The following is a 16,930-nucleotide window of genomic DNA, read 5'->3' as shown; positions in this document are numbered from 1 at the left end:
GCCAAATTTCTACAGAGCCACAGTTTTCCCACACATGATTTTCTGTACTAACCATTTTTATTGCCTTGTTGCAGAGTTTTGGGGATGAATAGTGATAGGTACACAGACAAAAAAAAATTTAATGAAGCAATTTCTGATTTAAGGGAAAAGAAAAAGTTGTACAAGAAAAGAAATGTAAGGATAATTTATTAGGTAGCTCAGGTGTGAGCAACATTTATGTGACCATAATAATGTAAACACTGAATATTATTTTTGTTTTCTGTTTACAACATGACTTATTAAAAATTTGAAGACCACTGTTGAGAAAAACTACCAAGGGAAAAAGAAGATTTCTTTCAAAACATTATTGCACATTGACAGTGCACCTGATCTCCCAAGAATTGTGATGGAGATGTACAAACACTGAATATTAATTTACCAGTACTTGTGATTTAACTATGTTGGGAAGATGGGAGGGATACAAATGTGTTTTAGGGGTGATGCAAAAGAATTCCAAATTTCCATCTTCCATGGTAGACCATTAGTATAATAAGATCTAAAATCAAAAGTAAAAAAAAACAGCACTATAAGCATGTTATTTTAAAAAATGAGCATGAATATCCAAAGAAACAGCTAAGCAGTTGAATTTCCTGTAGGAATGGAGGTTGGGGTTGGGAAGGGATAGGGTAGAAGATGGCTGTTTTTTGTTATAAGCTTTGTAGAACAATTTGATTTTTATAACTAAGTACATGTATTACTTTAAAAAAGTAAAAAATTATATTTACTCTCTATGAAGTCAGTAATGTGTTAAAATGTGCTTGTTTTTCATTCATTATGAATATGTGTGAGGAATACAATTAAGGTCCATGTGTGTTGGTGACACAAAGGTTTAGGTGACATTCAGCGCTAGCACCAGCTCTGCTACTCTGATACCCACAGAGATTACATGTGCAGGCCCAGAGCTCCTGAGGTTGACAGCCCAAGCCCTACACAACCCAGAAAGATTTCATCGGTATCTCTTGCTTCCCAATTCCCACCTGTCACATTTAGCAACATCAGGCTTCTTGGGGTCCTTGTAACACACCCAGGTACTTCCTGCTCAACATCTTTCTCATCTTTTCCCATTTCCTGGCCCCTTTGGTGTGAGAACGACCTTGGTATGGCCATCTTCTATACAGGATAATTCATGTTCAGCTTCATGTTCCAGTTCAGGGGTCTACTTTTCCTCTACCTAGATAGATATTCCTTGACTCTGCTCCCATGGCAACCTACACATAACTGTCTTGTGTCACTAGCAGAATTATGTTCAATTATTTGTTTACTCATCTGTCTTTCTCACTAGCTCATGAACAACTTGAGGCCTGAAAGTGTGTCTTACTCATGTCTGATAACCAGGATCCAATATAGAGGTCATCCTGAAGGGGTCATTAGTTTTGGTTTTTGAGTGACCCAATAGAATTGTAACACATTTTCTTTCTGTTCACAGTCTCCAATAGGTGGTTCTATGAACGAGGACAGGAATTCTTGAGGCCTTGTGGACCAACAGAAGTTGACTGACATCCTTTGCTGTCCTTCCTTTCCCTGGTCCCTCAGCCTATGTCGTCAGGCGAGTGTGGTACACACCTTTGTGAGTTCCAGCCCCAGTCAGGCAAGAATTACAGAAGAGAATGTTTTTCTGGAGCAGAGAGAAGGCAGACTAGAAAAGTTCCTGGGTGAGCGGGCTCCCTGCTGATCTGGCAACCTTTCTAGCTAGTGGGTGCATCTCTGTATCTGAAGGACAGGTTTAGAGTGGCTGTAGTGGAGTCAAGCTTTCTAGTGCCTGGTGGTGCCTTTGTTAAGTATTTTAGTGAATCCAAGTTATAATACCCTGTATACTGATTCATTTTTATGCAATTTCCATTGATTGTGGCTTTAACCAAAAAAATAAAATGACCCTGCCAAAATCCTTGAAGAGTCTTATTTTGAGTATTTTTTAAAACTATTTTTATTGTATAATATAACATATATACAAAGCAAAGAAATAAAAAAGCAATGGTTTTCAAAGCACTCTTCAATGAGTAGTTACAGGACAGATTCCAGTTTGTCATGGGCCACCATACGATCCTCTCGTATTTTTCCTTCTAGCTTGAGTATTTTTAAGAGTAGAGAAATTTTTACCAAGTTCAGCATTTCTTAAGCATTACCTTAGTGGTAGTCAAACCACAGAGTTTGGGAGTTTAAATGATGAATTCTGTGGTGGAAAGAACCCTGACTTGCATCCTAGACTCAGGTCCAGTATTTTCCAAGCTTGAGTGTTCTCTGCTATACAGTGGAGGAAATTTTCCCTCCATGTCTCATGTACTTGTGGAACTGTGATACTGTTACAGTTTACAGTGATCTTATTTTAAAATTGTGAAGTGTACTCACAGAAGCATGCATAAATCATAGTTTAAAGTGAGCATCCATGTAACTACCACCCAAGTTAGGAAATGACAATATTTTTAGTACCTTAAAAGCCTTTTGTGAAAGACTTCTGCTTTTGGAAAGATAGAGTAGAAGTACTTTTCCCTATTCCTCATGCTAAGTACAGCAAAATCTCCTGGATATTATTTATAAGAGAAACATGAGATCTGAAAGGTGAAGAGAAAAAGCAGACCAGCTAGAGACCTTGGGGCATAAAAAATAACCCAGCAGTTAGTTCCTTCTTGCTTCATATATCCCAGAGTTGTTGACAGAGACGCTGGCAACTTGGTAATGCCAAAGTGGCAGCACAGCAAGACAGAAAACTTTTAGACAATAACCCCCGGATTAGTTAATACATTCGCCTCTAACCATGGCTTTAGCTGTATCTCATCAGTTTCAATATGCTGTATTTTTATTATTACCCAATCCAAATATTTTTTATTTTCCACTGTAGTTTGTTCTTTAACCCATCAACTATTTAGAAACATCTCTCTTAATTTCAAAATTTCTGAGTTTTTTTTCTGGTTATCTCTAATTATTAATTTATAATAATTACCTTTGTAACCAGAGAACTTATTCTGCATGTTTTCAGTTCTTTAAATTTTTTGAGATTTTCCTAATGATCCTGTGTAAGATTAATTTTTGAAATATCCAAAGTGAGCTTAGAATGTATATTGTGTAATCATTGGTTACAATGTTCTGTATATGTCAATTAGGTCATGTTTTTAAATCATTTTGTTCAAATATTATTTATATTTACTGATTTTTTATAGGAAGCTCTAATTTTAGAGGAATTCTAGTTTTACAGAAAAATTTCATAGAAATTACAGTATTTCCATATATACCTCCCACACACATAGTTACCCTATCATTATGATTATTGTTATCATTTTGTATGCTTTATGGCAGGGGTAACATTTCATTCTTTTTCCATGTGAGTATCCCATTATTGCAGCACCATTTGTTGAATTTTTGTTTGTATTTTCTTTCTTTTGTTTGCTTGTTTGTTTGTTTTGGGAAGGTACATAGGCTGGGAATTGAACCCAGCTCTCCCACATGGCAGGCAAGAATTCTACCACTAAATTACACTTGTACTGTTCCCCTGTTATTAACATCTTGTGTTGGTGTTGTATACGTGTATATGTATTTGATTGTATACGTTGTATACGTATTTGATTCAAATATTGATATATTATTAGAAACTAAAGTCTGTAGTTTACATTAGGGTTTACTCTGTGTTATACAGTTTTATGGTTTTCAACAAATGCATAATGTTACGTATCCACTGTTACAGAATCATACAGAATAGTTTCATTGCCCTAAACATGCTCCAGACTTCACTTATTTATTCCTCCAGCACCCCCAACCCATGGCAACCATGGAAATTTTTACCGTCTGTGATTTTACCTTTTCCAGAATATCATATAGTTGGAATCGTACAGTATATAGCCTTTTCAGACTAGCTTCTTTAACTAAGTAATATGTATTTAAAGGTTCCTCATGTCTTTTTATATTTTGATAGCTCATTTCCTTTTATTACTGAATAATATTCCAGTGTATGGATGTACCATAGTTTATCCATTCACCTATTGAAGAACATCTTGGTTGCTTCTAATTCTAGGCAATTATGAATGAATCTGTTATAAAGATTCATGGGCAGGTCTTTTTGTGTGTGTGGACTTAAGCTTTCAACTCCTTTGGGTAAGTACCTGGGAGCATGATTGCTGAATCATATGGTAAGCCAATGTTTACCTCTGTAAGAAATTAGTAGGCTAGCTTTCAAAGTGGCTGTAATCCTTCATTACTTTCAGATACCAAAAGATGCTCCAGGCTCAACTTATATTTTCTCTGCCTGGGAACAATCAGTTTGCCTAGGAGCCCTGGGCCTTTAACTGGAGAATAGTATTTAAAAAACAAGATCTGGGAACGAAGTGTGCTATTTCTGCTGTAGTGCCACTGCTAGTGCCTCTCAGTAGTTAGTGCTAGAAAATATATGTAGCTATAGTAACTCATGCATACATACACATCTACATTTCTGTGTTTATATATCCATATATTAAAAATATGAGTCCATATAGATACCTCCACCTCTGGTCCAGGACCACAGGGTTCATGCTGGCCTTCTCCTTTGCATATTTCTACCTTCTTTCTTCAACGATGAGAAACCTGACTCTCATGATCTACAACATATTTATTTGTTCAACTAGTATGCGAATAAAGTAGTTTCACAGTTGCTAACCCAAGCCCCTTTGAGAGATGAATTTTACCAACTAGACAACAGTATTTGTGCACAGTTTTTGTCTTCAACATTGCAGTATCAGCTCCTTTCTTCTCCTTGGCGCAGTTATATGATTCATTTGTAATACTCTTTGATTAATTTGTTGCAGTCTGAATTCTGTTCTTCTTCCCACATCATGGTTGTTTCTGTTTTTCATTTTCATACAGTAAAATTTACTCTTTGTGGTATACAGTTCTATCTGTATTGGTCAGGGTTTTCCAGAGTGTATTAGTTTGTTAAGCTGCAGAATGTAATATACCAGAATGAAATGGCTTTTTTTAATTTTTATTTTATTTATTTATTTTTTTGCATGGGCAGGCACCAGGAATCGAACCTGGGTTTCCAGCATGGCAGGTGAGAACTCTGTCTGCTGAGCCACCATCGCACCACCCTTGGAATGTCTTTTATAAAGGGAATTTATTATGTTACAAGTTTACAGTTCTAAGGCCAGAAAAATGTCTAAACTAAGACATCTGAGAAAAGATACCTTTGCTCAAGGAAGGCTGATCTGGAAGGCCTGTGGCTGGTGCTTGTTCCCAGTTCATTGCTTCCAGCTTCTGATGCCAGTATTTTCCTCTCTAAGCATCTGTGGGCCTTCACTTATTCTTCTGGGATATAACTCTGGGTTCTGGCTTGCTTAGCATTTCATGGTGACATCACTGGGCTCTGCCCGTGTCTCAGCACTCCAAGCATCTCCAAACATCCATGTCTCTGTCAGCTCTGAAGCAACTGTTCTTCAGGCATCTGCATCTGCTCTGAAGTTTCTCCAAAACATTCCTCCTTTTAAAGACTCTAGTAAATTAATCAAGACCCACCTTGAATGTGTGGAGTCACAACTCCATCTAATCAAGAAGTCAAACCCACAGCTGGGCGTGCCCTATAATCTTGAATCAGAATTAAAAGAAATAGCTTCCCCCCACAAGATTGGCTTAGGAGTAAAACATGACTTTTCTGGGGTACATAATAGTTTCAAATCAGTACACAGAGAAACAGAATGAATAGGGTTTATGTGTATGTATTTATTTATTCAACAGAAGAAATTTGTTTTAAGAAATTGGCTCATGCAGTTGTAGGGTCTGGCAAATTTGAAATCTGTAGGGGAGATGGGAAGGTTGGAAAGTCTTGAGGCAGAATTTCTTCTTTCCAGGAAATCTCTGTTTTTTGCTTTAAGGCCTTTGACTGATTGAATGAGGCTCACCCACATTATGGAGGGGAATCTCTTTTACTTAAGTCAACTGATTGTAGATGCTAATTAAATTTGCAAAAACCTACACAGCAACATCTAGATTAGCAATTGACTAAGCAACTAAACACCACTGAATTAACATAAAATTAACCATTACATCTGGGAGTTTTCAAATACACAGAGCCATGCATCCACATGTTTCATAGAACATTTCCATCAGCCCCAGAATTCCCTGGTGATTCCTCTTAGTGTCAGCCTTTCTTCCCATCCCCAACTTCTGGCAACCACTGATCTGTTTCCATCCCTATAGTTTTGCTTTTCCAGAGAATCATATAAATGGAATCCATATAGAATGTACCTTTTTGAGTCTGACTTCTTTAGATCAACATAATACAGTTGAGATTTATCAATGTTATTGTTGTATCAGGAGTTTCTTTTTATTGGAAAATGTTTGTGTCTGTGTTTATGAGGGATATTGATATGTACTCTTTTCTTATAACATGTTTCTCTAGTTTTGTTATCACAGTAACACTGGCCTCATAAAATGACTTGGAAAGTGTTTCCTTCTTTTCTGTTTTCTGAAAGAGTTTGAGTAGAATTGGTAGTATTTCTTGCTTCAGTATTTGTTGTAATTCACCAATAAAGCCATTTGTGCCTGGTGTTTTCTTTGTTGATATGTGCTTTTAAAAACTGGGACTCTCTAGGTTATCAAGTTCTTCTTGAGTGAACTTTGGTAATTTGCGTCTTTCAAGGAATTTGTCCATTTCATCCAAGTTGTTAAACTTATTAATGTCAGAGGTCAATAGTTGCTCTGGGATAAAAAACAAATGCACCCACCGTACTTACCACCACATGCCTGGGGGCCCAGGAGCAGAATATAGCCTCAGCCACCCCAGTCCAAGCCACCGAGTGCCACGCAGGGTATGGACCAGTGTATGACAGTGGAGCAACCCCCCAGCTGTATAATGTACTGCACAAGTTCTTGGGCTGCAGGCAGCTGTGCAAGGGCAGTCTAGAGAAGCTCATGGACTACTCCAGTATGAAATCCTGCAGAGCCACAGCCGAGATGCTGAATTATCAGGGACACTTTTGCTTGTTGTGACACAGTGCTGTAAAAGAATAAAGGACACTGTTCAGAAATTGGATTTGGGCCACAAAGACATCCACGGCAGTGTTTCTCTTGATAAGAGTTTTTGTTTGGACATTAGCATGGGCATGCTGGCAGACAGATAGCCAGAGGCTTCTCAGCAAAGTCATAGAGGACCACTTCTTTCGACAGGGATGCTGAATGTCGCTGAGGAGCTGTGCCAGAAATCTCAGTCTTTCTGTAGACCCAAGTCAGAAAACTCCATTTGTGGAGCTAAATCAGATATCAGAAGCATTAAAAGTCATAGTTCTGAGACCTGCTCTGGAGTGGGTGGTAGCAAACCGAGAAATGCTCACAGCCTAGAACAGCTCTTGGGAATTTAAGGTATATAGACTGTAACTTATTAGCTTGCTAATGGGTGGAACTATAAATCAGTGAGAAGCATTACAAAATGCTAAAAATTTTCAGGCATTTGCCCTAAATCATCAAAAAGATATTCAGGTTTTGATGGGAAGCCTGGTGACCCGAGATGAGGGATTGAGAACTCATGGTATGTTCACTTGCTTGATGCAAAAAAAAAAGTTTTATTTCCTGTTATGTATACATGATTAAATGAAAAGTCTACAGAAAAAGTCTGATAAATTGAATTGTGGTTATAAACTAATTTGCCTTTTTTTTGCTCAAGGAAGAAAGCTATGATATAGATCTCAAATTTGCCTTCTGATATTTTCCTCTGTTCCAGCTCTCATTGAGAAGTCAGTAAACCTGTATTTGAGCTTGTTTTGTAGCCCCAGGGGCTGCTTGTTTAAAATTCCATCATTAATTTGGTAGGCTGGTGTGACAAGTCCTCCCCTAGAACAGGGTAGAATCAGGACTATTGTTTCTTTGCTTTTATTGCCAAGAGGTGCTTATTTTAAAGTGTATTTTTAAAAATGGAATTCAGAAGTTAGCGCTGTTCTTTAGTAGGTATTTGTGCCTTTGGTTTTGATAGCCTTATTCGCTGAAATCTGCCTTCAGGACTTGGCTATCTATTGCATTTGTATTTCATTGCAGACAAAGTGCTCTGTGTGTGTGTGTGTGTGTGTGTGTGTGCGCGTGCGCGCGCGCGCGCACACCAGTATCAAGCATTGTGCATCTGGAAAGGAAAAAAGCATGTTCAGGTAAAAAATGCATTTACCAAACTTACTACTTAAATCCTTAAAGTTAGAAGCTAGTAAGTTTTTCTTTTTGCAGAATATGTTTATTGCTATTTTTGTATTTGAATAGTATAACGTTATTTTCAATGCCTCTTGTGCTGGTTTGAAAGGAAGCATGCCTCCTAGAAAATCCATGTTTTAACCAAAATCCCATTTCATAAAGGTAGAATAATCCCTGTTCAATACTCTATGTTTGAAACTGTGATTGGATCGTCTCCCTGGATGATGTGATTTAGTCAAGAGTGGTTGTTAAACTGGATTAGGTGACGACATGTCTCGACCCATTTGGGTGGGTCTTGATTGATTTACTGGAGTCCTGTAAAAGAGGAAACATTTTGGAGAAAGATTCAGAGACAGCAGAGATGAACGACATAGCCATGAGAGCAGAGAATGCGCAAGCCAGTGACCTTTGGAGATGAAGAAGGAAAATACCTCCTGGGGAGCGTCATGAAACAGGAAGCTAGGAGAGAAAGTAGCAGATGACACCTTGCTCACTATGTGCCTTTCCATATGAGAGAGAAACCCTGAATATCATTGGCCTTCTTGAACCAAGGTTTCTTTCCCTGGATGCCTTTGATTGGACATTTCTATAGACTTGTTTTAATTGCACATTTTCTTGGCCTTAGAACTGTAAACTAGCAACTTATTAAATTCCCCTTTTTTAAAAGCCATTCCTATTCTGGTATATCGCATTCTGGCAGCTAGCAAACTAAAACACTTCTCTTCTGCAAAGTGTGTCCTCTCATTGACTATGAATCTGTATATTTATTCCAACGGACACAGATGGTGATCTTTTCTTTTGTGAGGTATGGTTGTTTAATACACTGCCAAGAAACAGCCATGTATAAAAAGTTTTCTCTGTATGATGAATTACATGGGCAAAACTAATGTGGACGTAATTCGGACTTTAACACAGGAAGTTACTTCACTTTGAGAAGAATGTTATGTAGAAATCACCAAATAACTTGAGAAGAATGTTATGTGGAAATCACCAAACGCTTTGAAATCATACTTCATCTGACATGGAACCAAACATTAATAATATAAGAAAACTTTCATGAGAAAAATGAAAAAAGAAGAGAACACAGAAGCAAAGAGAAGTGTGACATGTCACATTTCAAACTGCAGAGTGACTTAGTTTGAGGGAGGGAGATAACAGACGTGGTGCTAAGTTAATTGGAAGTTGGGAGCATTTGCAATAGTATACCCGCCTGGATGGTTTAACCTGAAATGCTTACCTGGGAGAGCAGGGATTTGTTCGTGAAGGACAAGGGCACTGCTAGAAAAGCCCTGCTTAGCTACTGATTTTGGTCTTGCCTTTTGGGGGCTCTTATGTGCCAAGTGGGCTAGAAATCTTGAGTGGGCTGGCTTAAAATGTTTGCTTTGTCCAACCTCAGTCTGGCTCCACGGCAACTTTTGCCCCATGTTTTTACTTCACAGTCGAAACCGTCGCCAAAGATCCATCTCAACTAAATCCCTGAAGGAAGACAGCAGAGAGAAGCTCCTTGGTTACAGAAGAGAAGGTAGAGAATTCCAGGCAATACTCTGATTGAGGGTATAAAACCCTGTTTATTGTGTTTTATTTTTTGCTTTGACTTAAAACTCAGAGTGTCGTCTTTTTTTTTTTTTTTTTTACATTTTTCCCCCAGGCCAAATTTAGTATAATTCACAACTTATTTGCACCTTTCCACCTCAAACACCTACACAATATTTAAGCTTCTTAAAAGGCTCAAACAATGCAGACATTGCTCTAGAGAACAGTAGTCAATACCTGCACATAGTTAACTTAGGCCACTTGCAGGGACAAAAGCCAGAGCTCTGCTTTGTCCCTCTCCCAGAGCTGGGGTCCTCCTTATAGTCCTCCTGAGCAGGGTTAGGACCCCAAATCAGAAATTCTCTCAATCTGACAATTTAACATGAACATGATGTCTTAGGACCTTCTTCAACAAGTGCATTGATTTGAAATTCATTGGAGACTAAATGTGAAGGAGAAGTGGAATTAAAGAGGCCAGGCGGTATCTGAAGGTGTTGAAATACAGCATTTGTATGAACGCCTGTCCTTCCTTCCAAGATACACCTCCATAAGTGGTCTCCATGCCTGTAGTGCCTCTGGCACTGCAGCCCCCCCCCCCCCCCCCCCCCCCCCCCCCCCCCCGTGCACGAAGATACCCTTTGTCCCCGTCTGCCTCCACTTGTAAAAGATACAGGGACAGCCAAGATGTTTTATAGTCAGAACAATTATAGTAGCAGTGTGGTGCATTGAAGACAATTTCAGAATGGTTTCTTAAATTTCTGTGGGAACCATTTCTACTTGTCATTTGAGGACAAAGGCCATGGAGACTATGTTAAACCAATAAAACCTTATTGTTGTAGCCTTAGATTCTGACTTAGAGCATACACATTTCCAGGCACAGTCCTAAGTTTGGGGGTCAAGTTCTTCTTGTGAACTTTTTTCTCTCACACACGATCATTGCAGATGCCATTTCTGTTGTTTTAGTGGTGATTAGATTGAGCTTTCTAATATATAAATGAACGGGTAAAAAAAATATTAATGTCAGAGGACTCTAGTGTAGCCCCTATGTTCTAGTTTGCTAGCTGCCAGAATGCAGCATACCAGAAATGAATGGCTTTTAAAAGGGGAATTTAATAAGTTGCTAGTTTACAGTTCTAAGGCCAAGAAAATGTCCCAATTAAAACAAGTCTATAGAAATGTCCAATCTAAGGCATCCAGGGAAAGATACCTTGGTTCAAGAAGGCTGATGAAGTTTAGGGTTTCTCTCTCAAGTGGAAGGGCGCATGGAAAACAGTCAGAGTTTCTCTCTCATCTGGAAAGGCACATGGTGAACACGATCAGGGTTCCTCTCTCATCTGGAAGGGCACATGGTGAGCAAGGCATCATCTGCTAGCTTTCTCTCCTGGCTTCCTATTTCATGAAGCTCCCCGGGAGGCATTTTCCTTCTTCATCTCCAAAGGTCGCTGGTTTGTGGGCTCTCGTGGCTATGTCGTTCTCTGGCTTCTCTTCTCATCGTTCTTCTCTGGCTCTCTCTGAATCGCTTTCATTCTCCAAATTGTTTCCTCTTTTATAGGACTCCAGAAACTTTTCAAGACCCACCCAAATGGGTGGAGACATGTCATCACTTAATCCAGTTTAACAACCACTCTTGACTAAATCACATCATCCAGGGAGATGATCTGATTACAGTTTCAAACGTACAATATTGAATAGGGAATGGGATTTTGATTAAAACATGGCTTTCCTAGGGGACATACATCCATTCAAACCAGCACACCCTCTTTCATTCCCGATAATGGTAATTTGTGTCTTCTCTCTTTTATTCAATGTCAAATCAACAAGAAGTTTATGTTTTATTGATCTTTTCAAAGAATCGGCTTTTGGTTTCCTAGGTTTTCTCTATTGTTTCTCTAGTTCCAATTTCATTGATTTCTGCCCTTATCAAATGATTTCTTCCTTCTGTTTGCTTTGGGTTTAATTTGCTTTTCTTTTACTATACTCCTAAGGTGGAAGGTTAGGACATTTATTGAACACTTTTCTTCTATTATAATAATCATGTAAGGACACACATTTCCTTTTAAGCACTGCTTTGGCTGTATCACACAAATAAAAAATTTTTTTATATTCAGATCATTTTAGATTTACAGAAGAATTGCAAAGATAGGACAGAGAGTTTCCATATATGTATTTCACCTCCTTTCCCCTAATGTACCATGGTACATTTTTCAAAAGTAAAACATTAATGTTAATATATTACTGTTACCTGAGATGCAGACTTTATTTGGATTTTACCAGCTTTTTAATAGTGTCCTTTTTCTGTTCCAGCATCCAATCCATATTTTTTGCATCTGGTTATCATGTTCTTTCCTTGTTTTTCATAACCTTAACAATTTTGAAGAGTAATGATCAGGTATTTTATAGAAGGTTGGCCAATTTAGATTTGTCTCATGTTTTCTTACGATTAGATTAAAGTTATAGATTTGAGTGAGAAATGTGCCCTACTTAATTACATAATTTTAGGGTCATATGATATCAACATGACTTATTATTGGTAATGTAAATCCTGATCACTTAGTCACATCATCAAACAAGTTTGTTATGTTGTGTTCTCATTTAAATTCAATAAAATATTTTCTAATTTCCTTTATGACTTCCACTTTGACTCATGAGTTATTTAGAAACATGTTGCTTGACTTCCAAATATTTGGGGATTTTCCAGATACATTTTTGTTATTTACGTCTAATTGTATTTCTTTCCTGGTCAGAAAGGATACTTTGTATGATTTCAGTTGTTTTAACTTGTGAGGATTTTTTATGGCTGAGAACATGTTGTATCTTAGTGAATGTTTGATGTGTTCTTGAAAAGGATATGTATTCTCTTTTTGGTTGGAGTATTCTGTAAGTGTAGATTAGGTCAAGTTGGCTGATTGTGTTTTATTAAGTCTTCTACACTATTACTGATCTTATGTCTATTTATTCTATCAGTTACTTAGGAGTATTGCTGTCCTTAACTATAATTGTGAATTTGTCTATTTTTCCTTTCAATTCTGTTATTGATTTGGTTCGTTTAAACTCTGTCATTTTTCTAGCTGCTTCCTGTGTTCTATCTGCTTTTTTTTTTCATTTTTCCTCTTTCTATGCCTGCTTCAGATTATTTTTATGATTCTATTTAGCCCCATAATTAGCTTATTATTTGTGCCTCTTTTAAACAAACTTTAGTGGTTGCCCTAGGGTTTACACCTTTAATTAATCACTGTCAAACTTAAAATTATATTACTTCATGGATAGTTTAAGAACTTTATAACAATGCTTCCAATTTCTTCCTCCCATTTTTGTGTTATTGTTGTCATACATGTTATTTTTACATATGCTATAATCCAATGATACATTTCTACAATTTTTGCTTCAGACAGTTATGTTTCAGATTACTGAAAAGAAGAAAAAAATCTTTTATGTTTATTCATTCTCAGACATTTTCATTTCTTTCTGTAGATCCAAGTTTTTGTAGGACAGGTCTGCTGGTAATAGTTCTCTCAGCCTTTGTTTGAAAGGATATTTATTTTTGTCTTCAATTTTAAAACATTTTTCACTGAATATGGAATTCTGGGTTGACAGCTTTTTTTTTCAACACTTTATTCTGTTTCACTATTGTCTTCTGGGTTACATTGTTTCTGAATATGTCTACTATAATTCTTATGTTAACTTTTCTGTATGTAATATTTCTTTTGGCCCTGTCTGTCTTCAGGAATTTGTAGCAGTTTGAATACGATGTGCCTAGGTATGATTTTTTTGTTTTTGTGTTTATCCTGTTTGGGATCTCTGAGCTTCCTGGACATGTAGTTTATATCTTTAATTATTTTCTGAAAATCTTGGCTATTCTCTCTTTAAATATTTCTTCTTATTGTAATATATCTGTCATCTTCTGAGATTCTAATTATATATATGTTAGTTTATTTGATATTGTCTCACAGCACTAGGATGTGCTGGCCAATAGTTTTTTCCCTATTAGTTTTTTTTTCTTTGTGTTTCAGCTTGAGAAATATCTAAGGCCTTTTCTTCAATTTCCCTGATTCTTTGGCTCTGTTGTGTCTGCTTTGTTGTTGAGTTTGCTATGAGTCTGTTAAAGGCATTTTTCAACTTTCATAATGTTTTTTTTCCCTAGTATTTCCATTTGACTCTTTTGCTTTTCATCTTTTTTGCTGAATTTCTCCATTTGTTTTATGCATAGCATCAATCTTTTTCACTCACAACTTTAACTTATTAATCATAATTGTATTAAATTCCCTGATAATTCCAGTATCTGGATCATCCCTGAGTCTGTTTCAGATCATTGCTTTATCTCCCTGCAGTATTTCATCCTCTTGCTCTTTTGTGTATCTTGTAAATTTGATTGGAAAGGGTGCCAAACGATAATGTAAGGACTTTTGTCTGTAAATGTGGATGTCCATGGAAAAGAGCATGAGTGGTGTGACTTCCCCTTGTGTCTGTGGTTCACACTAGCCCACACTTTGTCTTTAGCAATTTGTTAAAACAACAACAACAACAACAAAACTTAGGTGAATCCTTCCTACCCACTTGTATGGTGCTCAGAGTTTCTCCTTTTGGTGTTCTGTTCCAGGAGCCAGTGCTTATGTCTCATCTCTTATTGATGGCACCTGACTTTCCTTAGAGTTTAGACTTCTTGATTGTGCTATAATCTCCTCTCTGATGGGTTCCAGAAAAACTATGATTTTGTGGTTTATCCAGCTGTTGTTTCTTTTAAGGGTGGGAACAACATCTTCCCAGTATTCTACATCCTGGAATTCTTTATGTTTTAAGAGCTAAGAGTTTTTTCCATAGGCCACCCCAAATGTTTTTAATGTGTAGCATGCTAATTGACTTTTACTTTTATTTATTCATTTGAAGTTTTTTTTCCTCTTGGTTCCAAAGTTATTTAGATAGTGATTTTTTTAATTTCAAGGTGGTTGAAGTTTTATTTAACCATTTGCTATTTGTTTCTATTATAACATTTTGATCAAAGAATCTAAATTCTTTAATTTATGCTTTGGGAAATTTGTTGAAGTTGTTTTTATTACTTTTTGAGTAGAATATATATTCAATATTTAGGGGGGTATAGTGTTAGTATCTCTAGTGAACCAAGCTTATTAATTATTAGTAATAGTTGGATCCTCTGTATCCTTATTTATTTGTCTGCTTGATGTGTTAAAGATTCAAAGAGGTATGTAAAAGGTGGCCATTATGATTATGGTCTTACCAATTTTTTTCTTGATTTTCCTTTTTTCTTCCTTATTGTTTTAGTTATTTCATGAGCTATTATACAGCCTGAAAATACTTACAAATATTTGTCTTCATTGCGTGTTATCACAACAAAAGAACACCACGATCCCATTTTGTTCGTTGTCTCAAATTCTGTTGTTACTTCTGATTTCTTCTTGTTTCATGTATCTTGATTCATCTCTTTTTTTTTTTCCATCTCTTTATTTTTAAGCCATCTTCTTGGGTTCATTCCACTACTCATTGCATTTGGTGGGGGGCTGGGAGGGTGGTACATGGTCTGGGAATCAAACTCGGGTCTCCTGCATGGAAGGCAAACATTCTACCATTGCACCACCCACGGACCCTCATCCATATCCACTGCTAAAACACAAGTCCAAGTTCACCATCATCCCAAAATCAACTACTGAAATTGGTTCCTAATTGGTCTGCTTGCTTCTACTTGTACCTTACTACAATCCATTCTCTACTCAGAAGCCAAGGTTATCTTTGTCTAGCCAGAAGCCCTCCTGTAGCTTCCCTCCACTTAAACTTCTTACCATTGTTTATATTATATGATCTACCCCTCTAGTCTACCTCTCCAACCTCTTCTACCATTCTCCCCCTTGCTCACTGTGCTTTAGCCATACTGACCTAATTTCCTTTCTTTAAATATGCCAAGCTGGTACACCTCAGGTGATTTGCACAAGCTATTCCCTCTATCTGGAAAACTTCTATGACTAATGCCTTCTTTTCATTCAGGACTAAGTTCACTTCACTGCCTTAGAAGATTCTTCCCTGACTACCAAATCTAAAAGTAGCCATTGTACCCCCAAGTCACTCCATGTTATTTTATTTTTTCTTCAAAGCATTTACTGATATCTGAAGTATTTTTGCTTATTTATTTGTTTATTCAGGTAGGGAAGTTACTTTGTACGAATTGTTTACTGCTGTATATCTGGCATCTTGAACCTTGCTCATCTCAGGGTAGTTTTTTCAGCCATTTCTTTGATTGTTTTATCTCTCTCTAATCAGTTCTCCCCCTCAAAAATTTCTCTTATACTCACTTTACCTCATCTGGATTTTTCTCCCAGGTCTCAGTTTTTTTTTCTTTTTGTGGTTTTCCTTCAACTTTTAAGAGAATATCTCATTTGCGCATTACTTCACTGATTATGTTGTTTGTAGTGTGTAATCTGCTGTTCACTGTTTCCATTGAGATTTTTAAAACTGCAATTCTGCAATAAGGTTTTTTCTCTCCACACTTTTTTTTCTAATGTATAATATTGCTTTCAAAATAATGTCCTTTCAAATTATGTTGAAAAAAAGTGAATGAGAGATTAACTAAATTTCTTCTGGCTTTTTTTCCCAATAATTTTATTTCCTAGGAAGATATTTGCTGTTACTGCTCAGTTCAGGTCACTTTTTTTTTAACTGCTAAATTTTTTGTTTGTCTGACAGCTTGATTGTTTTCTTGCTTATCTTTATAGAGGGAAACCTGGGTCTCCCCAGTACTAGGAGTTGAGGTAGATTTTTCCATAGATTACATCTGTCCTTATTGAAGGCTTTCAGGCTCCTGAGATGTACAAGAGCATCGTGGGGAACCAGAGGATTGTGATTAAGAGAAGAGTCAGGTCTGATATAGAGTATAGACTCCTCAAAGGGATTTAGAGAGTCAGAGGAAATGGGGAGTGCTCTAGCTGTGTCTGAAGATGGAATAAATGTACTGATATATTAGAGCCTCCTCTCAGTTACCTGTACATATCCAGGCAGGAGAACTTAGCATGGTTTGTGGCACAGAGTTGATATTCAGAAGACATTTGATGAAATGAATGAAAGCACATTGAGTGAATGCACTATACCTGGCTCTGTGCTGGTTACTAAGGGAAATTTAGAGATAATAAAAGCAGAGTTTATGCATGCAATGGATATCTATCTGCTAGGGATATTGGCCATTTGAAAAGTTGGATAACAAAGATAAAAAAAAGTATTGAAAAAT

At 37.0% G+C, this 16,930-nt stretch overlaps 1 protein-coding gene and 1 pseudogene across 17 annotated transcripts in view; both read left to right on the top strand.

Annotated features, from left to right (window-relative positions):
• Positions 1 to 16,930, top strand: part of LOC143664917 (prolyl 4-hydroxylase subunit alpha-2-like) — a 211,622-nt gene that overhangs the window by 150,306 nt on the left and 44,386 nt on the right. For 10 of the 17 annotated variants that reach the window (XM_077138374.1, XM_077138375.1, XM_077138376.1 and 7 more), the window contains one exon: positions 1,466 to 1,930. The exons of 2 other annotated variants lie outside the window; for them this stretch is intronic. In XM_077138374.1, the coding sequence (XP_076994489.1) occupies positions 1,466 to 1,536 (71 nt within the window). In that variant the 3' untranslated portion in view covers positions 1,537 to 1,930. Of the gene's footprint in view, positions 1 to 1,465; positions 1,931 to 9,608; positions 9,733 to 16,930 lie in introns of those variants that run through there. 5 more of the 17 variants (XR_013166678.1, XR_013166676.1, XR_013166677.1 and 2 more) reach the window with 3 other exon arrangements.
• LOC143664694 (E3 ubiquitin-protein ligase RMND5A pseudogene) lies at positions 6,681 to 7,580 on the top strand (annotated as a pseudogene).

This window comes from Tamandua tetradactyla, chromosome 20, assembly GCF_023851605.1.
Source record: "Tamandua tetradactyla isolate mTamTet1 chromosome 20, mTamTet1.pri, whole genome shotgun sequence".
NCBI lineage: Eukaryota > Metazoa > Chordata > Mammalia > Pilosa > Myrmecophagidae > Tamandua > Tamandua tetradactyla.
The sequence above is the reverse complement of the archived record's forward strand: the minus strand, read 5'-3'. Positions and strand labels throughout refer to the sequence as shown.